This window comes from Castor canadensis, chromosome 3 (assembly GCF_047511655.1).
Source record: "Castor canadensis chromosome 3, mCasCan1.hap1v2, whole genome shotgun sequence".
Lineage (NCBI taxonomy): Eukaryota > Metazoa > Chordata > Mammalia > Rodentia > Castoridae > Castor > Castor canadensis.
In genome coordinates this window covers 70,082,028-70,106,933 of record NC_133388.1, presented here as the reverse complement: position 1 = coordinate 70,106,933, position 24,906 = coordinate 70,082,028, and the positions used below count along the sequence as shown (strand labels likewise).

Below are 24,906 nucleotides of genomic sequence, written 5' to 3'. Positions count from 1 at the left end.
GCTGAGGCAGGAAGATCATGAATCTAAGGAGGCCAGCCTGAGTTACAGCAAGACCCTGTCTCAACCAAAACTAGAGCTGGGGGCATGGCTGAAGTGGTAAAGCAACTGCCTAGCAAGCACAAGGTCCTAACCCCAGTACTTCAAAGAATAAAATAAAACTAAACACACTAGTATAGTGGAAAAACCTTTATAATGAATTAACAAGTTCTCTAACAAACATACTTAAAAATGGAGTTACAGTTTCGTAAATGTAACCCTAGTACTGGTTAAATTTTTTTTTTTTTTTTTTTTGTGGAATTGGGGTCTGAACTTGGCCTCATGCTTGATAGGTAAGTACTCTACTACTTGAGCCATTTTGCCAGCCCTTTTTTGTGTCAGGTATTTTTGAGATACGGTCTCTAAAACTATTTGTACCGGCTGGCCTCAAACCAAGATGCTCCTGGTCTCTGCCTCCTGAGTAACTAGGCATGAGCCTTTGGCACTCAGCTAGGCAGTTTTTATACCAGAGATTTTAATGAAAGAAAGATATTAGAATACTTTTTATGGAAACCTAGTATAAAAGAAAGATCATGCTCAAACACTTCTAATCCATAAATGACATGATTGTAATTTAATGGAAAAGCCTAATATCCTTTGATATACACGTTTTAGAAGACTGAAGGTTAAATGATTACATTAATAATTTAAACCATCCCTCAAATGTTCTAAGTCTGAATGTCAGAAATGTTACATGAAAATTGCCTTTATCTCTAAATACTATATAAACTGAATACCCTGTACCTACATTAAATCACAATTGCCGTTTTTGAGGTAAATGGAACCAGAACTTACTACCTCAGAAAAAGCCGTATTTGGTCCTGCTGTTTCCAAACTAGTGCAACCAAATTTCCAGTAACCAAAACATTTGCTGTGTTCTTTAGACATATGAATTGTTTTATTTAGATCATTTCTAAGGACTCTGCTTCAAAGGTTTAACATGCAGTATTCAAGCATCTTAATGAATCAAGTCTAGTCCTTCAGAGATCATGTATCATCAAGGTCTGCAGAGTTTTCACTGTCATTTGCAACAAGGGCTTCTCTGTTCTCGTAAGTCCAGAAGCCATTCAGATCAATTAGAATGGTAGTGACCGTGTCTCCTTGATTACTGTTGATTAAATCCTGAAGAGAGATTTTCAAAGGATCCTTTGGTTTTACCATGTCAAAGATTTCATCCTGCAAGAGAAAAAAACAGAATGAAATCTGATTCAATTTATTTCTATCACACAGTGATCTAAAATTCAGGGCAGGAATTGGAGCCTATGTAAAAACAATTTTTTTTCCATTTAGAAGATAGGAAATCTCCTTTACCTTACAATCACAGAATTTTATTGGAAGATTCCTTAGCTATGTGATAGCTATCCCTTATTTTATAGATGGAGACACTAAGGCTTAGAGTTTAATCCAAGCTACATAGCTAATTAAGTGTTAGAACGATCTAGTTTAGTGTTCTTTGAATACATACAACTTATACTTTTCTATAGTTGATGAAACAATGTCTTGGTTTTTTCTATGTCATGTCACTGTCTAGGGATCAAATCCAGGGTGTCATGCAAGTGCTCTGCCATTTAGTTTTAAGTAAAAACTCAGTAACTAAGTTAAACATTTAAATGCTTCAGAGATAATGACAAAGCTTCATTTCTAACAATGACATCAATCTTTTACTCTAGATCTAGGATAGAGTGGGGAGTTTAGTATTAAAGAATTAAGACACTCAGAATGATACTAAATTGTTCCAAAAAAACTTACTAGAATTGATGGAAGAACCTCTTCAACACTATAAAGTATACAATTTAAATATATGTAAGGAATTGTTTTCTAATCTTTTTATATTAAAATTGGTCAAGAATCTTTAGTAGTATTTAAGGAGGCAAATTACATTTTCAAAAGATTAGAACAATTCAGGTACAAAAAATGTATAAAAATTTTAATCTCTATTTTCCTTTTCTAGATTGAAGTTTTAAATTGTTAGTTTTTAAACTACATGTTGCAGAGTTACAAAGTTGCCTCATTTATGGGAGTACTGGCATTTGAACTCAGGACCTCACACCTGTAAGGCAGGCACTCTACCACTTGAGCCACTCCACCAGCCCTTTTTAGGTTGGTTTTTTCAAGATAGGATATCACTAACAATTTGTCTAGACTGGCTTTGAACTGCAGTCATCCTGATCTCTGACTCCTGAGTAGACAGGATTATAGGCATGAGCCTCTGGCGCCTAGCTTGCCTCATTTATATTGAACAAAATAATCCTTTAAACTTAAACTTGGTTAAAAATGTTGAAGGTTATTTTATTGTTACCCAACTTGTACTGAATAGGTATTGGATACTGAATGTTTATACTCGTAGCTGGTGACACTAAAATGCTAGGTAGAGGAAATGTGGCTCAAGCAGTAGAGCACCTGCCTTTCAAGCATGAAGCCCTGTGTTCAAACCCCAGACCACCAAAGAATAACAATAAAAAATGCTAAGTAGTAGCATGTGTTTCAAATGGTGGTGGTTTTCATATTGTAGGACATATGTTCTCTTTAAGTCTCATATCAAAGCAAGTACTTTTTAAGGTAGCATACTAAAAAAATGCTTCACCCTAAATAGCTCCCCAGTTAAAGATTCAGTTTACAGTGGAATAGACTGCCAAAAGATGCAGGCTTAACTGATTCCCTTAATTTCCAATTAAATGAGTGAGTGCTTTCAATGAGAACACAAGGCTGACATGCTAAAACTATAAGCTACATACATTATTTGTGAGTTCAAACAAGTCTCAGTTTCCAACCATTTAAATATTAGTTCAGAACAAGTAACAGCAAATACCTGATTGGGAACAATACTGCATAGTTCATAAGTTGCTTTTATCTAAAATTTCATGTAATACAAATTATCTGGTATTATTATAATAATATTATCTAATAGTGGTATATAAAGGAAAAGATAACCTTGACGTCCTGAAATGAAACAGGATCTTGTCCGTGGATTTTCATTAGTTCCTGTATTGCCTGTATTTAGTGGAAATAAGTCTGTAAATAAAAAATGAACTTCACAATATCTGCCCCTTGCCCCACAGCCCCTTTCTATAGTTCTATTTTCTACTTTCTTTTCTATCAGACCCCCAAACTTCATAATCTCAACCTCTCTTGCCAATTGTTACTTCTTGACTTTTCTCTATATCCAGTTAGCAAAACAACAGACTGGATGAGTGTAACTACTGATCTTTTTACATCTGTACCTTACATACTAGGAACTTCAGGAGGAAAAAAATTAAGACTGCAGATTGCTGCTAATCTAATCTCAAATGGATGCTCAATGTGGCCTAACAATTATTCTTTTGTGGTCTGCTCCTCCCATTTTCCATGATTGTTGTTCATACCTTCACCATATATATACATAGGCATGTATACAATGGCGATACTAGGATTTGACAGTACTGGGGTTTGAGCTCAGAGCTTTGCCCTTATTAGGCAGGTGATCTGAGCTGATCTACCACTTGAGCCCCATGGGCAGCTCCACCTTCACCATTGTTTAAGACTCCCAAGCTACCATCTCCTTTTCCACCCTATACTTTTTCTTAGAAAAAATGATGACCTCCCTCAAACTCTCCCCTTAAAAAGCTTTAAGAACAAAAAATGACTAAAGAATTAAGAGGTGTGACTCAAGTGGTAGAGTGCCTGCTTTGCAGCATGAAGTCCTGAGTTCAAAGGCCAGTTTCACCAAAATAAATAAATAAATAAATAACTGAAGAAGCTACTGTCAACTGAATGAACTAAAAAAATATTTTAGGAGAGAATCTCTCATTGCAAAGTAGGAAGCTTAAAATTCTTGGTAGTTAACTAAGTATGTTCCAAATACCTATACTATATGGGGTGTCACTGATCAGAGTACCTCCAGGGAATGTCTGTGAAGTAGGTAAGAATATCTGAGTACATACTCAGCTAATATAATAGCAAACTTGGACAGTTATGTTTTACAATCACCATCCACGTCCAGCTTTATCACTGGGGTACTAATGTACAAACAGCTCAGTATTACAAGGCTCAGCACTGGAAACTTTTTTTATTAGCCCATACAATCACACCTAAATAAACTGTGATAAAATAGTTTCACGCATGAATTTATTTTTAAAGTATTTTTAAAAGAAATTTAATGCTGTAAGAGGAGCTCTTAGTGAAAAGGGGTTGAATGTTTAATTTCCAAAAGATACATTTGTTTTTCTAAGACTGAGTTTTTAGTTAATAGATTTGTCAACAGTGGAGCATCCTATGATGGATTAGTGTTACCTTCTCAGATTAGCCAGTGATTTAAGCCCATATAAGCATTCAAATTCTATTCTGGGATGAAACCCACGGGCCTCATACATGCTTAGGCAAATGCTTACCATTGAACTGACCCCTCCAGCCCCACATTCTGTTTTTTAAAAATGTATTGCAATTCTGGGTTTATAATTTATATTTCTTCTAATATTTGCAGTCATGACTACCTAAAAACTATAATGGAAAGTCTTTTAGGGAATTTAACATGAAATCATGAAAGATATACTATGAAATTCATATGAACTCAGAGACTTGATAAGGTTATGTAAAGACTACCAAAACTTTTGTAAATAGAAAAGGTCTATGGGGAAATGATTTATGAAAAAATTGTGAAAATGTCATTTTTTATTGTCTTAAAAAACCCCTTTCTTTCTGCTGTTTATCTTGCCATATAAAAAGCACATGGTCTTATAAAAACAGAAAACCTATCTATGAAAATGTGGTAGAACAAAACACAACTGTATGAAACTATTCTCCATCAAGTAGAAAAGTTACCACTCAAATGAAGGAATCCTGTGCCTCACAAGGGTAGATATTACTACTTTTATACCTGTTGGCACCTGAATGCTTATCAGATGCGATCAAATTCCATCATTATTCTCTGAGACCAACTAAGGCAGAAGATAAGTGTTTCAGCAAAGTCAGCAAGTATGTTTCACAATGAAATGCAGCATACAATTCTGGCCAGTATAAAATAATTATTTTTTACAACACAGTAATTAAATGAATCTCTATGACTAATGTCTGTAAAACTTCCCTGGAAAGGACTGGGTATAGTGGTTCATGCCTGTAATCCCAGTACTTGGGATGCAAAGGGAGGAGATATGAAGTCCAAGGTGAGCCCAGGCAAAAGCATGTGACCCTATCTCAAAAACAAGCTGAAGTAAAAAGAGCTAGCAGCGTGTTTAAGTGGTAGTGTGCTTGCCTGGCAAGCGTAAGGCCCTAAGTTCAAACCCCAGCACTGTAAAAACAGAACAAACAACCCACTTCCTTGGAAAGGAACTAGTTTAAAACAGAATTTTATACAGTAGTTTCTGATCAAGAGAACAGAATTTCTCATCTCCAAAGGCTAGTACAACTACTAACATTTATTTACACACTTTTAAAATATTCTACATCTACTAATCAAATCAGCTTTGTTTCTTAAAAACAGGAGGAAACAAAACAACAAAACCCAACAGACTTGATTTTGAAATCTGTTATAGAAAGTCTTCTGTTAAATTTTAAAATCCCAAATTAAGTAAAATTGGCAGTCACTAATACATAATTTAAGCCAAATGGCATAATATATCTCAAGGAACAATGCCTCTTTACCCAAACCATACTTACCCTAAAGAAATAATTAAGGGAAAAGACATTCAGATATCCCTTGTTCTCAATATCAAGCAGTTTGAAAATATATTGCAGGGCAGCAGGTTCCTTTCTGTTTTCTAAGGCAAGAACAAAGTCCAAGTAGGTCTTATAGTCCTAGAGAAAAATGTTCATAAAAGGCCTTAGTTGAAGTTAATTTTTCAAGTGACTATCTGATGATTTGAAGATATTTCTCAATCATAGGTGGCAAATTAATTTTTTTCTTAACTTAGTATGAAATAAATCCATTGGTACATTTAATGTTGGTTTATAGGAATTCTAAGTAATTCTAATCTGTGCAGGACAGTTTTGGAGGACCCTGCTCAAAATGAGATTTTCTGTTTTAAGCTATAATTTTCATTATATTTTTAAAACAGACAAGGCAGTAACTAAGCTATCATAGGTTGCCATTAAATTTATATCTTCATTTCAGTGTGGCTATTTAGAAAAAAAAGTTTGGAATGAATAGAACATTATATTTAAACAGCTATTTTGGAATACAGTAAATACTCCATATTTGTGGGTTTGGCGTCTATGAACTGAAAATAGTTCAAGAAAAATTCTATCTGTATCTGACAGACTTTTTTCCTTGTTATTATTCCTTAAACAACACAATATAACTAGTTATACATAGTGTATTATAAGAAATCTAGAAATGATTTAAAGTATACTTGGAAGAAGTATATAGATTATATACAAATATACCATTTTATATAAGGGACTTCAGAGCATCTGCATTTTGGTAGCTGAAGGAGATCCTGGAACCAATCTGCAGATACGATGGACAACTGTTTAAAATGTTTAAATCATATGATTTCTAGTAAGGAAATTGTTCTCATCAAAAATAAAAAAATAGAAAGGAAGACCTAGTGCTGTGGTTCATATGATAGAATGCCTGCATTGTAAGCACAAAGCCTTCAGTTCAAACCCTAGCACATGCCCCCCCCCCACCCGCCTCGTCCCCTGCAAAAAAAGGTAAAGGAATCTAAAGGAGAGCTAGAAAGACATGAAAAGAACAGAAATCTTTCCTTTTGAAAAAGGGACACTTGTGGATAGTACTTATTTTGTATGGTGAAAAATAAAACACTTAGGAAATCCTCACTTGGAAAAAAAGCCTGTATTTTTGGAAAGATAGTGTAGGCTAAGACTAACAATGCCTTCTATATAAATTGCAGTATAAAAAGTTAAAGAAGTAGCACTTCATTATGGCTTAAAATCATCCACTTATGGCATCTGATGTTTGTTATTCATCAGTCTACTGACAAGAGCTATGTGAGTCACAAAAACAGTTTCTGTGCCACCTCCTCCCCCACCCCTTTCTTTGCTGTTTGCTAATAGTCATGCTATTTAGCAAACTACTTAAAGTTAAATGATAAAATGTAAAACTCCATTTTTGTCTATTTCTTAAGCATTATTGGGTTGAAAAAAATTATATCCTTACTACTTATTTTTTATATCAAGAATGGTGATTTAAAAACTCTATTTAGAATTTTCCTTCTTAAGTATTTTGAGAACATAAGGGAACATTTAATAAAATCTACTTCTATATTCAACTACATAAAACTAAGCCATAAACTGTAAAATTAAGTGTAATCAGATTCCCAAGTTTTCTATGAATGAAAAGGACAACTGCAGGTTGTTATATTCTGCTACTACTATAGACAGACTAACACAACCTGATTCTCAGATTCAAATCATGGCATATGCAGTACTATGTCAGAACTGGTAATTTTTTTAAAACATTTTTATTAGTATATGAAGACCTGATAATTTAATGACTGAACTATTTATATAGAAACAGTCAATAAGTGTTACTAGTTTTTCATATTTCTCAACTCTTATGACAATGAAACAAAATACTGAATTTTTTCTATTTGCTCTGAGTCCTTATGGGAAGTATTTTTAAGTGAATTTACCTTAAGAGCAAAGGCTCCAAATATCAAGTAATTTGATTATTTATACTTTTTAAGATACTATTATACACTGATAGTAATAATACTGAATCACATCAAGAAAAGGGCTTGGAAAAACTGCAGGAGCCTAAATTTTTAAACTTATCAACAGATTGAAACCATTACCATTTCTCCATCATAAGTGAGACATTCCTGGAACACACGATCTAAGAAGACATTGGTCATGGTTGCTGTTCCATAGCGGGAGAGTTCTTCTTTACTCAGCATGCCATTATGATCCTTATCGAGATTCAAATACTGACCTTGGGAAGAAAAAGAAGATACTTAGGGCTAAAATTTTTTTAAAGTAAAAGATAATGGAGAGCACCTGCCTATCAAGTATAAGTCCCTGAGTTCAAATCCCAATACTGTCTCCCTCCCCCACCCCTGAAAAAAAGGACATTAACAAAAACGTCTTTTTGTTGGTTAATATTTTCATTTTGAAATGAAAATAATTATGTCACAGTTAAGATAGTGAGTTATGTGTAATAACATCAGTAATCCTTGAAACCTTGATTAAAACAACAATTAATCTAGAATCAAGGAAAACCCATCACAAAGGCTGTGGTCTTTGGGCTGTTTCACTTACACTTTTGTTTTCAGTTTGCAACCTTTTAAAACATTCTTAGATTTCTAAATTGAAGGGAGGGGTCAACAAAAAGCACTTAAATACTTTCAATTTTAAAGTAAATCTCATGGATCTCAAAATTAATCAGAAGATCAGCTGACAGTGTAACAGTTAATGAAAATCAATAAAACAGCAAACCAATCCTTGGAAATCCTCTGTGAATCCTGAGAACATTTTTGTCATAAAGCAAGATGACAGTGAGGTCCCTGAGTCAATAAGGATCAAATTACATCAGTTTGATTCCACCGGAAAGAAAGTGCAGTAACTCAAAAAGGGTTCCAAAAAGTTAAAACATTGGTATTTTAAACAAGTAAATTTTAGTTGCCTAAAATACTAGATCATAAAGCAATTAAGATACTTTGACATTAAGGTAAAATAATCTGTATATAAAACTGTTTCCTGAACACCCAATTAGTTGAGGAATGAATAATTCAAATTTAATATGATGGGAACATACCATAAACCCTTAGTGCAGAAGGAGCAGAAAACCAATTTGTTTCTTGACTCTCTTTGGACAGTTCCTCATCCCTGAGCTAAAGAACACAGAGACATAATCAGAAGATAGCAATTCTGAAGTAATATAACTTAGTAATTGAAAAACATTTACCTCCAGTAAATCATCTAGGAAGCTGCATGCTAAAATGTCTTGAATTTTTATCTTCCCTTTAAAAAACAAACACAAGTAGTTAATTTCATTTTAAGAAAAGCAACTTAATTTTTTAAAGGTGTTATTTTACAAGAGCAATCACAATTGATATTTTAAAACTTCTAGCTCTTATATTTCAAAGACTTTATTATATGTTGCTACAAAAAGAAAATTTAATAAAATATCTACTTGTATAAGCCAAACTCTATGAATCTAATTAGTAAATCTAAAATTATACAATCAAAATCCCCCAAAAGTTTTGTGGAATATTTTGTGACTAGAGATACAATGCTGCTAATAAGAAACAAACCAAAAAACAAGGCTATCACCATTTTTTTCTTTGGCAGATTGTAGAATAAGAAGCAATACAGAGGAGGTTAAGAGGAGACAGGGAGTTTGAATGCTACTTATATAGACAATCTAGCTGCCTGACACAAAAAAATGTGGATAATAGTACCTTCTTTATGAGGTTATAATAAAATTAAAGACTCCATGTAAAAATGCTTAGCATAAGAGCTGGGGAAATGGCTCAAAGTGGTAGAGCACCTGCCTAGCAAGCCTATAAGCATTAGGGCCTGAGTTCAAACTCCAGTACCACCAAATAAATAAATAAGCACACAAAAACATATTTGAAAAGTCCTTAAAAAAATGCTTAGTGCCTGATAATATTCAAAGTGGTTAATATGACACCCATATTGACACATAGCTGGGTATCGTTAGTGCAAGTCAAACATGAAAGATTTTTTTTGGTGGTACTGGGGTTTGAACTTGGGGCCTCACACTTACTAGGGGGCACTCTACGACTTGAGCCACTCTGCCAGCCCCTATGAAAGATCTTTATATAAACCTAAACCAAGGCATTGTTGTTTTTACATTTTCCTACCTCTGAGATTCACTAGATTGTTAATGACAATAACATGTTAGGAAAATAAGTGACAGTTTTCAACTTCTCATCTTGAGATTTAGATGTAATATTATCCTCGGACTTAAGTTAGGTAAGATTTTCTTTTACCTGTTCTTAGAGGGTCCAAAAAGAAGAAGAACTTCCTAACTGCTGTACAAACATAAAAGGAGTAAAAAGATTTTTCTAGTCCATCTAATTGTGGCAAAGTAGGGATAAGTTCCAATATGTAGTTTTCTAAATCCTGGAAACAAAACAAAATAAAAATTCAAAGTGTTAAGTATCCAATCTTGATTCTTCATTAGGTATCAGAATATAATTTCAGTCCTAAAAACTGTTCAGCATTAAAATTGTATTAGATATGCCAGCTTGGTGGTACATGCCTGTAATCCTAGCATTTGGGAAACTGAGGATCATGAGTTCAAGGCTGCCCTGGGTTACACAGTGAGGCCCTGTCTCAAAAAAAAAAAATTGTTAGCTGAGTACAGTAGTACATGTCTGTAATCTCAACACTGGGGAGGCTGAGACAGGAGGATCTTAAGTCGGAGGTCAGTGTGGGCTACATAGTGAGAACCTTTCTCAAAAGGAAAAAAGTCTCCTTTCACCGATTTTCTCTCTCTAGAGATAACCTATACTATTAACTTTTCTCTTTTTTGAGACTTCTATCTTACTACATTGCCCAGGCTGTCCTTGACAATCTGAGCTCAAGGAATTATCCTCCTGCTTCCCGAGTAGGTGGGATTAAAGATGAGTGCCAAAATGCCCAGGTTATATTATCAACTTCTAATCTGGCCTTCTAAAAATACTGATGCACATATAAACCAGTACATCTCTACATGTATTTCTCTTCCTCTTTTTATATAGAACGTAGCAGTATAGTATGAAAACTGCTTTTCTCATTTAACCGTATACTTTACAGTCATTTCATATAGGCTGTAAGAGCTACTATTTTATTATATGGACATGCCATAATTTATTTAACTAAGCCTGTACTAATAGACACTGTTCAGTAAGGATTAGAAATCTTTTAGTACAGTAAAAGATTAGAAACAACCTATAGAAATCTTTTACTACATTTAAAGACAATACCATCAGGGCTAAGCTAATTTTTCATTCAGAGACATTGTGGAAGAATATAGCATACACTTTCCATATGTAGAACTTCTGGGTCAAAGTGTATAATTGTGATAGACATGGGAGACTTCCCACCTCCCAGTAAAGGCCATACGCATTTTACATCCCCACCACTGATAGACAATTTCCAGAGATCCCAAATTATGCACCCAGGTACCCCAAGAGCACTACAATGAACTCACAGGGATGCAGCAGGGTATTTTAAAAGTTTGAAGGAAATATAGTGAGTTGGACACTGCGTGGCAGATACTGGTATGAGCTACAAAGTTCACATTATAATGCAATATATTCCTTTTGATGGCATAAATCTTTGCAAAGCTGGGTTTTCAATGTTTTCAATGTGATAAACTGAGTGTCCACCCCAAAATCTATGTAAATAGGAAATAAGGATTACTGTGTCCAATCTAATTTTCAAGTTTGAATTGTACAGTGCTCTATGGGTACACACATCCCATTAGTAATTTAAGAATGAAGTAAAAGTATTAATTTCTTTCAACTTACATGTACTGTTTTTTTCAATGGCTAACAGGATAATAAGCTTAATGAATACTTTCATTAAATTATTTAGAACTGGCTAATAAATGGAACTATTAAGATTTTATTTTTGTTTTTTCTATGTTAGGGATTTCTTTTGATCCACAGGTGGTATGAAAAATCATTAAGACACTGAAGATCTCATTATAAGCAACATCAAACTTTTTGATCTTTGCTTATTTCATAGATGAAAGATGGTATCTTTATTGTAGATTTGACATTTTTCTTCTGTGAAGTAAAATTTTTTTTCTTACAATTATGAAGCATTTGTATTTTACATTCTGTACACTATATCCTTTTCTAACTGGACTAATGGCCTTTTTCTTTATTTCTAGGAGCTTTTGATATATTAGGGTAATTGGTCTTTGTGACTGAGTTTCAGATATCCTTCCCAGTTTGTTTTAACTTTGTCTATAAAGGTCTTTGTCCTACATGTTTTAAAATTTAGCTAACTATATTGTTTTTTAGACTTCTGAATTTTGTCATAGTTAGAAAGTTTTTCCATATTCCAAGTTTATATATTTAAAAGTCTCTTTAGCTTCTTACCCCCAACATCCAATCTAGCAGCAAGTGTAGGTTTAATTTTTTGAGTGGGAAGCTCTTGTCCAAAATATGTATTGAATTTATTTCTAGCTTTGTCTATAGCCAAAAATCACCCTGGTCAGGACCACTGCTCTCTCTCACTTGTCTACTGCAGTAGCTGCCTAACTATTCCTATCTCAATCCTAGGCTTCTTACCATCTTCCACATAATATTCAAAATGATCTTTAAACATGTAAACAATATCGAGACTTTCTATTTAGCCTCAATATAAAATCCACACTCTTTACCACAGACTAAAAGGCCCTACATGTAGCCCCTGCCTACTTTTCTGACTTTATCTCTTGCTGCTTTAACCTTTGTTCCTGTACTCTAGCTATACTGGCTTCCTTCTGTTCCTATGGAGAAGAATGAATGCAAGAGCTTTTTATTGTCAAATTGGTCGGAATCTTTTTCTGGAGGTACTGATGTTTTGAACTTGGAGCCTTGTGCTTCCCAGGTAAGCCTCTGCCACTTGAGCCACGCTTGGTCTGCATCTTAAAGGACAGAATTGTACTGTGGCCTGAGAAACAGGTTTCATAGTGTGAATGTTCAAAATAACAACAACAAATAACTGCAACAAATAACAAGAACCACAACAAACTTTAAATCTTATGTTGGGTGAGTAGGAGTTATAAGGTAAGAATGAAATATCTTCTATGAACAATGCAGACATTTACAAAGGTGAAAGATGGTCACATTGCAGGATATAAACATGGTAGATGAAAGAGAATACTATAGCACAGGGGCAGACATGCTATGCTAAGACATGTGAATTTTTGAAAACTAATGAAGTTTAATAAAATAAATAACATGATCAAAAACTCTTATATTTCAATAATTATTAATTAACCTCATTCATATTTATGACTAACTCCCTTCCCCTCTCCCCAACAACTCTAAAAAATGGACTCCATATTGGATGGAAAAAAGCCTGAGTTTTTTAAGAAGTTTGTCTATATAATTTAGATTCTAACACTTATAAGAAGTATAGCCATTTGGATCATGAGGTTATAATTCCCTGTTGGTAACTTGGCCTAATTATATTAGTACCTAATTGAAATAAGTATTTCCTTGGTAACTGACCTCACATTCCTAAACCTACTGGTAGAATACACTTATATTAATTTTCTCCTGTATTTTCTAAAAGAAGGAAAATTCCTGGTTCTTCTTAAAATAATCACACATTGATATTCGAGAATACCCAGACGTTTTCACTGTATCATCAATGATTTCTAAACCTGCTAAAATAACTGCATTCTTCTTGTTTTCTATTTTATTTTAATTAAATTAATTAATTAGTTTTTGCAGTTCTGGGGCTTGAACTCAGGGCTTTCACCTTCAGCCACTCCACCAGCTGTATTTTTGTGAAGGGTTTTTCAAGACAGGGTCTTGTGAACTATTTCCCTGGGCTGGCTTCGAACCTCGATCCTCTTGATCTCTGCCTCCCGAGTAGCTAGGATTACAGGTGTGAGCCACCAGTGCCCAGCTTGTTTTCTATTTTAAAAAGGTGTATTTTAAAGGTTAAAGAAAAAGAATCCAAAAAATTTATATGGTTAACATACATTAAAATTTTTTTAGTGGAGGTATCACGATACCTGACTTCAAACTATATTACAAAGCAATAACAATAAAAATGGCATGGTACTGGCACAAAAACAGACATGAAGACCAGTGGAACAGAATAGGACCCAGATATGAAGCCACACAACTATAACCAACTTGTCTTTGACAAAGGAGCTAAAAATATACGATGGAGAAATAGCAGCCTCTTAACAAAAACTGGGAAAACTGGTTAGCAGTCTGCAAAAAATTGAAACTACATCCATGTATATCACCCTATACCAATATTAACTCAAAATGGATCAAGGATCTTCATATCAGACCACAAACTCTAAAGTTGATACAGGAAAGAGTAGGAAATACTCTGGAGTTAGTGTGTATAGGTAAGAATTTTCTCAACAGAACCCCAGCAGCACAGCAACTAAGAGATAGCATAGATAAATGGGACCTCATAAAACTAAAAAGCTTCTGCTCATCAAAAGAAATGGTCTCTAAACTGAAGAGAACACCCACAGAGTGGGAGAAAATATTTTCCAGCTACACATCAGACAAAGGACTGATAACCAGAATATACAGGGAACTTAACTAAATTCTCCCCAAACTAATGAACCAATAAAGAAATGGGCAAGTGAACTAAACAGAACTTTCTCAAAAGAAGAAATTCAAATGGCCAAAAAACACATGAAAAAATGCTCACCATCTCTAGCAATAAAGGAAATGCAAATTAAAACCACACTAAGATTCTACCTCACCCCTGTTAGAATAGCCATCATCAGCAACACCACCAGCAACAGGTGTTGGCGAGGATACGGGGAAAAAGGAACCCTCTTACACTGTTGGTGGGAATGTAAACTAGTACAACCACTCTGGAAAAAAATCTGGAGGCTACTTAAAAAGCTAAACATTGATCTACCATTTGATCCAGCAATACCACTCTTGGGGATATACCCAAAAGACTGTGACACAGGTTACTCCAGAGACACCTGCACACCCATGTTTATTGCAGCACTATTCACAATAGCCAAGTTATGGAAACAGCCAAGATGCCCCACTACTGACGAATGGATCAAGAAAATGTGGTATCTATACACAATGGAATTTTATGCAGCCATGAAGAAGAATGAAATGTTATCATTCGCTGGTAAATGGATGGAATTGGAGAACATCATTCTGAGTGAGGTTAGCCTGGCCCAAAAGACCAAAAATCGTATGTTCTCCCTCATATGTGGACATTAGATCAAGGGCAAACACAACAAGGGGATTGGACTTTGAGCACATGATAAAAGCGAGAGCACACAAGGGAGGGGTGAGGATAGGTAAGACACCTAAAAAACTAGCTAGCATTTGTTGCCCTTAATGCCGAGAAACTAAAGCAGATACCTTAAAAGCAACTGAGGCCAATAGGAAAAGGGGACCAGGAACTAGAGAAAAGGTTGATCAAAAAGAATTAACCTAGAAGGTAACACACACGCACAGGAAATCAACGTGAGTCAACGCCCTGTATAGCTATCCTTATCTCAACCAGCAAAAACCCTTGTTCCTTCCTATTATTGCTTATACTCTCTCTACAACAAAATTAGAAATAAGGGCAAAATAGTTTCTGCTGGGTATTGAGGTGGTAGGGGGGAGAGGGAGGGGGCGGAGTGGGTGGTAAGAGAGGGGGTGGGGGCAGGGGGGAGAAATGAACCAAGCATTGTATGCACATATGAATAATAAAACAATTTAAAAAAATTTTTTTCAGAACATGTTTGTAAAAGCAAAAACAAACACCTTAAAATCAGAGAAACAAAATGAGATTCACCTGTAATCTCAACACTCAGTGATAATTGCTATTAATATTTTTGTATCTAAAATAATTACTAAAATTAGGTTAATACTTACAGATTCTCGAAGGTATCCTTGCCCAGCGACATCATATAAACTGAGTCCTATTCTTGTTTGATGAAGCCAAACTGACAAACAAAATGAAATGTAACTATTATCATCTATTCTTTAGCATAAATATGAAAAAGAGAAGCTGGATGAATTATAAACCAATCCAACAATTACATATGCCTATTTCTTCTCGCACATTAAATAGTCATTAGCTTCCCCCCCTCAAACTGTTTGAAACAAAACGATGGCATAAAGTGGCAGATTTCAACAATTCTATAATATCTGCAGCTACAGTAAAATTGATGCCCTTGGGGATACTGTTCTTAACCTATTAAACTTGCTGTTTCATCAAATAGGGACAGCTAGCATGTTATGTCTTCAGTGGAGCTGTTTTTTATTGTACTGAGGTTAATTATACAGCCAAGTGTATTAGTTAAAGATGGTACACAGTAGGGTTCTTGAAGGATTCTAACAACTCCAAGTTGTCTAATAGAAGTTCCTTGAAACAGTTGTGGGTTTGAGACTATGCTTTCAAGCAACTCAACCTGTAATATACTGGTGATATAAAATTATAAGTAATTAAGCTTCATGAAAGAAAGACAATAGTAGTATAAAAATATATCTAAATTCTGCTATGCAGACTTAGAAACAGAGTTGTATTACATGGAAAAAATACTATAAAAGCACAGACTAAATATCTTGATTCTCAAGACAGGAATTTAAACACAATTAAAAAGACAAATCACCTTTTCTCATGACATAGTTAAAGAACTGCATGATGGAAATTCTTCCGTATGAATCTGTATGAAGGAGTTTAGCAAAAACTTTTGCGGTGAAAAACTGCCTAAGAAAAGGAAATGAAGATTAAGGTAATTAGCAAACAACAGCATAAGTTCATATGATTAAAAGTCAAAGAACTATAAAGACTACTTAGACTCCAAAACATTGAACAATTAAGTCATACATATTGACTGTATTTTTCTTTTCTTTGCATTCTTCTGTATTAAGAAATAAAGGCCCAAAATGTCACTAAGCTAAGGCTGGCAGAGTGGCTCATGTGGTAGAGTGCCTACCAAGCATGAGGCCCTTAGTTCAAATCCTAGTACCCCCCCACCTAAAAAAAAAAGAAAAAATGTTACTATATTATTTCTTTTTCTTTCTTTTTTGTGGGGGAGGAGGCAGTACTGCGATTGGAACTCAAGGTCTGGTGCTTGCTAGGCAGGTGCTTTACCACTTGAGTCATACCCCAGCCCAATGCAGTTTTTTAAAATAACTCATACCAACAATATTTTCTTGATTGTAAAAAGTTTTCTTAAATTTCATTAGCTCAAATTGGTTCGAATGTCACACCAGTGACTTCAATTTTATTACTATTTAGGCACTTAAAATGCTTAAATCCTTTTCAGTTATTATTCTTACTTGCACTTTGGTCCAGCCTTTTCACCAACCTTCAAGAAATTTTCATAATTGATCATTGCTTCCTCTCCAATCATAGGTGGTGTCTGGTGTTTATCCAGCAAAAACCATAAATTCTTAAGAGAATTATGGAAATGGAGATGTTAGAAAGTTAAAACCTTTAAAAAAGTATAGCTTAGCATCATTTCCATTAAAATGACAGTCTGATAGCAAGGAGTTAATATTAAGATGAATCTTGTGCCCCTCATTCCTCCTGACTACTAACACAAATAGCTAATACTTACTGTCTACTAAAGTTTTTAAGTTTTTCAAATATAATGCCTGTAATCCATACAGGCAGTTATCCCTACTTTATAGATGAGAACTGAAATATAGATGTTAAGTTCATTGCCTAAAGTCACACAGCAAGGCTAGGATTTGAACCTCTACAATGTGACTCTATAGTAATGGTTCTCAACCTTGGCTGTACATTAGAATAACCTTGGAACTTAAAGATAAGCTTAATGACACTATTCTTGGGATACATGACCTTGAAGGTCAGCAGTTAATTCTGGTTGGTACTCTGCTTTAACAGCCTATGCAGTACCACTCTGTAGAACTGACTCATTAGGCCTGATGAGATCCTGCATGACTTAGGTAGTCCATTCTTACCTGTAATTCTTCATTATCTAAGAGTTCTCTGCTTTTCCTTTGTAGAAAGACAGCTCTGGATTCCTCTCTTAATTTCTGTAGTAAGACTTCATCTTCAGCTGGCAACTAAAAAATACATTGTAGATTTCTACATGAAAATATTAAACTACTAGATCATGTAAAATGTTATATGGCCTCATGAAGTAACTACATGCTTCTGCTTCAAATTACTTGTTATCTTAATTTTGCTTAACATTCATTTAACAAAAATATATCCACAAAGAATTTAGTGGTCAGTAATGCCAAATTTCTGCCCTGAAAAAGCTAATAATCTAGTTCAAGTTTAATTACTTAGCAGTAATGGGGATCAAATACAGGACCTTGCACATGTTGGGAAGACATGCTACCACTGAGCTACACCCCTTAACCCTCATTTTGTACTCTTAAAGCACTGTATTTCCATTGTTACCTTAGAGTGATACCAAATTAAATTAGGACTAGTTTAAGATTGACAGTTTGGGGCTAGAGTGTGGCTCAAATGGTAGAGTACTTGTCTAGAGGCCCTTAGTTTGAACCCCAGTACCACAAAAAAAAAAAAAAAAAAAAAAAAAAATATATATATATATATATATATATATATATAAATAAATCAGTTTTAGGAAAGCATGTCTGATGTCTGTTGAGACTGGATCATGTTCCTTCTTGGAAATAGTCAAGTCAGTGTATATTATGTTCACCTCCAAAGAGGAAGGTTTGCCAACTGAAGTGACTTCCATTAAGAAGGGCTTTCAAATGACTCATTTCAATCTAACTTTAGAAAAATTTGCTCTAAATTAGATTCCTTCTTCCTCTTCTACATTTTTGCCCCTTTAAATGTATCCCAGTAGCCCTTTGTCAAAATTAGGTTTCATCTCTCATTTCCAAGAACTATGATGCATTCCTCTTGTCAAAGGAGAGAAGTGGTAAATGAAGATGATAGGTGGTTTCTCTGAAGTGGTAGAGTGTAGAGAGAGAAAAAAGGGAAAATTTTTTATAGTTCCACAGCTGAAGACAGGAAATGATAATGGAGTATTCATAGAAAGAAGATAACAAATGATAGGGAAAACGGGGATTCTCTCAGAAACCAGAAGAGGAAGGTAAAAATTCAGCCCTGGAAGTACATGAAAGGTCAGTCCTGGGTTCAGGTATGTAATCAAACCATTCCTAACTTAAGGCTGTTCTGGGTTAGTAAGATACTACTTGATAATGTAGGTTAAATGAGATAAAGTCTCTTTAGTACTTAGGCACTCAAATGTTAATTCCCTTCCTTTCCCCTATTTTATCAAAAACATATTTTTCTAAATTGCCTCTGTTTAATAAAGGTGAAAAAATATAAAAAGCAGAAAAAGTATGTATGGAAGTGATCCGTTTTTGTTAAACATATATACCCAAAGCAATATGTAGAAGGATTCATGTTAAATTTTTAAATTTACATTTCTGGATGATGTTATTATCAGAAAATATCAACTTATTTTTTTCTTTTCCATAACAAATATAGGTTAGTCATATAATGCTTAAAAGGCTGGGAAGTGCACAGTACTACAGGAAGGTTTCCAAAAAAAATGTTCCCATGAAAAATAATTTTATTTGAAGAAATGTTTATATACCCACATAACTCACTTATATTAATATCTCAATTCCTAAAATGCCCACTAAACACAATGTTTACCATCTTTAATGTTATAATCGGTAAGAGTTTAGAAGATAACATGTTAGCTGGCGGAGTGGCTCAAGTGACAGAGCACCTGCCTGACAAGTGCAAAACCCAGTACTGGGAGGGGAAAGATGCTGATAGCATGTTCAATAGTATCCAGCTAAGATTCCAAAGTTTACTAACTAGGTCTTATTCTTTAGTAGACCTTACTTTTTCATGTAAATACATTTTTTTCTTTTTGACGGTATTGGGGTTTGAACTCTGGGCCTCACACTTGCTAAGCAGGTGCTCTACCATTTAAGCCACTCCACCCGTCCCTATAAATACTTTTCTTAAGGTCTATACTCCCTATCAAAGATTTCTTTACAGTTTTGACACAAGGAAACATAGAATTAAGTGAAACTCTTTTTTGGCAGTACTGGGGTTTGAACTCAGGGCCTCATGCTTGCTAGGCAGACACTACCATGTGAGCCATTCCACCAGCCCTAAGTGAAACTCTGAAGTTTTCCATTCTTAATCTATTTTTCATTTAGCCTTGAGCAAAATCCTTGCACCTCATAACAAAGTGTTGCACAACATAATCCAATAGAACTTACTACTACTATCTATAGTAAAAGTTGTAAGAAAAAGCCTATAGTTCCAAAAAGAGGGCAAGTAACAACTTTGTTATATCAATTTATATCAAATCTCAAGATTTTGGCCCTTAACGCAGAGAAACTAAAACAGATACCGTAAAAGCAACTGAGGCCATTAGGAAAAGGGGGCCAGGAACTACAGAAAAGGTTAGATCAAAAAGAATTAACCTAGAAGGTAACACACACGCACAGGAAATTAATGTGAGTAAACTCCCTGTACAGCTATCCTTATCTCAACTAGCAAAAACCCTTCCTATTATTGCTTATACTCTCTTTAACAAAATTAGAGATAAGGGCAAAATAGTTTCTGCTGGGTATTGAGGGGGTGGAGGGGAGAGGGAGGAGGCGGAGTGGGTGGTAAGGGAGGGGGTGGGGGCAGGGGGGAGAAATGACCCAAGTGTTGTATGCACATATGAATAATAAAACAATAAAAAAAAGAAGTGAAAAAAAAATTTTATAATAGTGGTAAGATCAACTAGAATGAACAAATACACAAAATTTAAAATATCCTTTTAAAAATATAAGTTGCAGATTCCAGTTCTGAAATTTTGTCTTATTTATAGATGCTGAGAGATACCTGCTTTGATACTACTTACCCTGTAATAAAATCGAGGAATGGTCTTATAGAATTCATTTGTGTTTCTTCTACCTCCTTTCCATTCTGAGTAGTATTTGGTAAATAAACCCATTTCTTCATCTTTTAATTCTTGTTCACTTTTTTTTTCTGGTAACAAATTAAGGGGAGAAAAAACATTTTTAAAAAACAAAGTAATATTTTTTTCTCAGGTCATTCTATATACTTATAGTCTTGTTAAAATAGTTGCAGTGCCAAAAAGACCTTCAAAATTATGCTTAGACACTGAACGTATTAACTTTTTTTTTCAGGACTGGGGTTGAACTCAGGGCTTCAAGCTCCCAAAACAGGGCTTTTACCACTTGATCCACACCTCCTGTCCATGTTGCTCTGGTTATTTTGTTGATGGGGGTCTCAAAAACTATATGCCCAGGCAGGCCTTTAACGGAGATCCTCCGGATCTCAGTCTGGCCCTTTTTCTTTATTTTGCTGATACTGGGGTTTGAACTCAGGGCCTTGTACTCTACCACTTAAGCCACATCTATAGCTCTTTTGCTCTGGTTATTATAGAGATAGGGTCTTGGTCTTTGCCCAGGCTGGTCTGAACTGTGATTCTCGTATTTTATGCTTCCCACCGTTGCTGGGATGACAGGCACATATCCAGCTTTTTTTTCCCACTGAGATAAGGTCTTGAAAACTTTTTTGCCTGGGTTGGCCTGGAACTGTGATCCCCTGATCTCAGTTTCCTAAGTAGATAGGATTACAAGCATGAGCTATTACCACTAGGCTTATATTAACTTTCTTGAAATACCAAGAATCACTGCCTTCCACTAATTTATTTCCTTTTTTCATAGTGGGGATTGAACCCAGGGCCTCATGCTTGCTAGACATGCACTCTACCACTTGAGTTAGCTTTCAGCACTTTTATTTGTACTTTGTTTTTGAGACAGGAAGTTGTCACTGACTTTTGCCAAGGCTGGCTGTGAACTCTTGATCCTCCTGCTTCCACAACCCAAGTCCTGGGAGTATAGATGTATACCACCATACTGAGCTCAGCCATCAAATTTTTCAAATAAAATGACTGATGACTCAGCAGGTTTTCTCTACTTCTGTTTATCACTAAAGCTTGTCTCTTCCACAAGTCATTATCTCTCTCATATAGGCCTCTGGAATGTTCCTACTTCATTCTACCAAAAATATTTATTGGAGTTAGGGGTGTAGCTCAGTGGTACAGCACTTGCCTAGCATACACAAGGCTCTGGATTTGAACTCCGCTGCTGAAAAAAAAAAAAATTACTGAGTACCTACTCTACAGAGTACTGTATTAGACACAGGGGCTAGAGGAGGAGGGAGCAAAAGACCCAGCCCTGATCTCATGGAGTTTCAACCTTGTAATCCTCTAACTACTGCAAAACAAAACAAAAGAAAAACAACAAAAATTAGGGCTGGTGGAGTGCCTCAAGTGTAGAGTGCTTGCCTAGCTGAGTTCAAATCTCATACCATCAAAAAAATAAGAAGCAAAAAAAAAAAAAACCAAAAACTAAAACTACTCCTCCATCTGAAACTCAAAACTCAGAACTCCATTACCTCCAAAATGCATGCTGTTGGTACATAACTCTCATGCTGTCCTTCCTCCTTATTTAGGATGAATAAACAAATGTTTATGTAGGTTTGTTTAGGCAAACTCTAAAGGCTTTCACCTCTACTCTGTCACTCAGTTCTGTAGCAAGAACACACATCTTATCTGCTACTCTTCTGAAACCTTAAGCTCTAATATATATTTTCATGTCATCTATGGTCACTGCCAAAATATCTGCATTTCAGTTTCACTGAGATCTTCGACTCTGATCTATTTTCACAAAAGTTTATTTTTCGTGTTCTGTCTCACTTCCTTTCCAACAAGCTTCTAGTTTCTCCCCTGTACTCTATTTATGACAAATTTCTGTTGTATATACCATGTTAATTTTTAACCTTGGACCAAACCTATAATTTGTCTCAGTGCAGTTGGAGAAAACCGCAGAAAAAAAAAGTGCAAAATTTTCCAAGTAAAATGAGACTGACAACTAAGCACTGAATTCAGCAATGTAGAGGTCACTAATGATTCTTGACAAGTAGGAATTAGAGGCAAATAGATATTTAACCAACCCTTTTAGGAAGTGATGCTGTAAGGGAAACACAAAAACTGTCTTAAACAGGAGCTATTCTCTGTACAACTTAGATAATTTGTTATATACCCCTAGCCCCAGAAGTATTTCTATAAAAGGGTATGAGCAGTGTAGGAGAATCTGGAGGGGAATGTGGGAGCAAATGACTTTAAGATGGGGGATATTGAGCTGAGCACTGGTGGCTCGTATGTAATTCTAGTTAATTGGAAGGCTGAGATTGGGAGGATTGTGGTCCAAGCCAGCCTAGGCACAAAGCAACACCCCCATCTCAAAAATAGCCAGAGCATAGAGGGCTGGGGGTGTGACTCAAGCAGCAGAGCGCTTGCCTAGCAAGTGTGAAGCCCTGAGTTCAAACCCCAGTACCTACCCTTGCCCCCCATGGGGATATTACAGTATGTCAGGGCTAATGGAAGTGATCCAGTAGAGAAGGAAAATTTGATGATGTACAGGAGAGAGGCTAAGGCTAGAGACGAGTCAGTGAACATGAGAAAGGGAGTGTGATCTAGTGTTGGAGTGGAGGGACTCAAATGGGATCATGGACAGGCAGTTCATTTTAACAGTGCCCGCAGATGTATGGGCATTTATTGCTGGAAGCTGATAGAAATGCTAAGTGGGAACAGGTAAGGTTCTAATTTGACTGCTTCTACTTTCTCAATGAGATGTTCTTAAAAAACAAAGTTCATCAGGTTAAAGTAAGGAGTCGGTAGGACAGATTGGAGGTTGGGAAGATGAGAGGAATTGAGTGTAGAAGAATAGATGCCTAGGGAAACAATGTAGACGTGACTAAAACACCTATTTTAGCCTAGTGAACTAAAAGTGAGACAATTCACCATGGTTCTGTTTTTCTCCTGCCAATTACAACTGCAGGTATGGATCTGGAAAGGTTTAACCAGGTTGTTAACATGCAAGTGTGAAGGTGGGGGAAAAGCACAGGCAAGATGGATTATGAAATCTAAAACGGTAAGGGCATAAGTGAAAAGTGCAACAGTAAATATGCAGTAGGCACTCAGGAGGCTGGGGCAGGAGGACGGCGAATTCGAGGCCAGCCTCGACTACACAGAGTCGCTGTCTCGGGGCCGGGCGGGGACAGGGGGGGAGGTAGCGAGAGCCGTAGTATCAATGAACTACAGGTGCTGGTGGGTTCCAGGGTTTTCAGCTATTCCTCTTTCGTGTAGGTAAAGACCGTGGAAGTCAGGGGCTACAGCCAAGCTGCTCGTTTCTGCAGATCATGTCCCAGGGAAGTTTGGCTGAGACCTCGCAGGACCCCTGCAGCACACGCCACCCCGCCTCCCTTGTCCGAAGTTTACAGACGCTGAAAGTAGCGCCCGCACTTGCTCCTCCTCCGCATTCTCCCCCCTCCTCCAGGTTGGGCCGGGCTATCCCAGCGGGCCGCCCCTCCCAAACTCACTCTCCGGAGCGGCGTTGGGCGTCGCTAACCGCCGGCGCAGCACTTCCTTCCAGTCCATGGCTGACTCCCGCTCAGCAGCGCCTGCATTTGCTGTTTATTAACCGCTCCACCCCCTGCCAGCTTCTACGTCAGACGCCGCAAGCCCCGTAGAAATTAGGAAGGCCGCCCAAACGCCATTTTGGGCACGGGCGGAAGTCCTGGTCAGAGGCAAAAAACGATTATCGTAGCAATTGCGGATACGGCGGTCACGCTAACAGGTGGGGAAAGCAGACGAGAAACAGATGAGAAATGATCCTCCTTCGGGAGGCGTCCGAACCTCGCCAAGCCGATTTGAAAGACCAAGATAAGGAAGGCCACGTTATTCTTCATCTTGGGCCTTTGGCGCCTGCGCACCACGTGATTCAGGAGTTCACTCACACCCTCCCCCCACACACCGGCGTTTTCACCTTGAGGGAAACTGAAGCCGTAATGGCCCTCTAATTGTAATAGGTCCTCTGATCTAACACCCTCTGCCAATAAAAGCTTCAGAAATCACCTTTGTTGTTGTGATCGCTGCCCGCTCATCGGAACGCCTGCGTTCAGGGCAGTGACACCCGCCGTGCCTGGGCTGCCGCGGTGCATAGTGGGCACTGTAGTTTCCGCCGCGTTTATCGTTGCGTTAGCGTGAGTGCTGTGGTGAGCTGAATGAGATGAACTTCGTTTGTTAGCCTTCGGAAAACAACCAAGTCGGTTCTCTTCCTGGACCTCGCTTCTTTACCTCCCGGTCCCTCTTCCACTGTCTGACGAGTTTTGCGGCCTGGGGAGAGTTGATACTCAGGGCGAGTATCGACTGTTTTTCGTCGGTGGGGCTGCTGGTGGGGCTCGGGTTGGGGGCTTCTGGTGGTG

General features: G+C 36.5%; 2 protein-coding genes across 6 annotated transcripts in view; one reads left to right on the top strand and one right to left on the bottom strand.

Annotated features, from left to right (window-relative positions):
- Positions 1-818: 818 nt before the first annotated feature.
- Positions 819-24,658, bottom strand: Ppp2r3c (protein phosphatase 2 regulatory subunit B''gamma). Its single transcript, XM_020180724.2, has 14 exons — positions 24,557-24,658; positions 24,022-24,218; positions 20,471-20,598; positions 17,568-17,672; positions 16,920-17,032; positions 16,247-16,344; positions 15,507-15,577; positions 9,927-10,059; positions 8,876-8,931; positions 8,726-8,801; positions 7,767-7,903; positions 5,668-5,805; positions 2,968-3,027; positions 819-1,212 (listed from the first exon to the last, which is right to left on the bottom strand). Exons 2-14 carry the CDS (start codon positions 24,077-24,079, stop codon positions 1,024-1,026), a joined length of 1,362 nt encoding a protein of 453 aa, XP_020036313.1. The 5' UTR covers positions 24,080-24,218; positions 24,557-24,658; the 3' UTR covers positions 819-1,023.
- Prorp (protein only RNase P catalytic subunit) overlaps positions 24,550-24,906 on the top strand; it is a 126,069-nt gene continuing 125,712 nt past the window's right edge. The window contains exon 1 of one of the 5 annotated variants that reach the window (XM_074068150.1): positions 24,550-24,684. The gene's annotated coding sequence lies outside the window, so the exon portion shown is untranslated. Of the gene's footprint in view, positions 24,840-24,906 lie in introns of all 5 variants that reach the window. The other 4 variants (XM_020180739.2, XM_074068151.1, XM_074068149.1 and 1 more) reach the window with 4 other exon arrangements.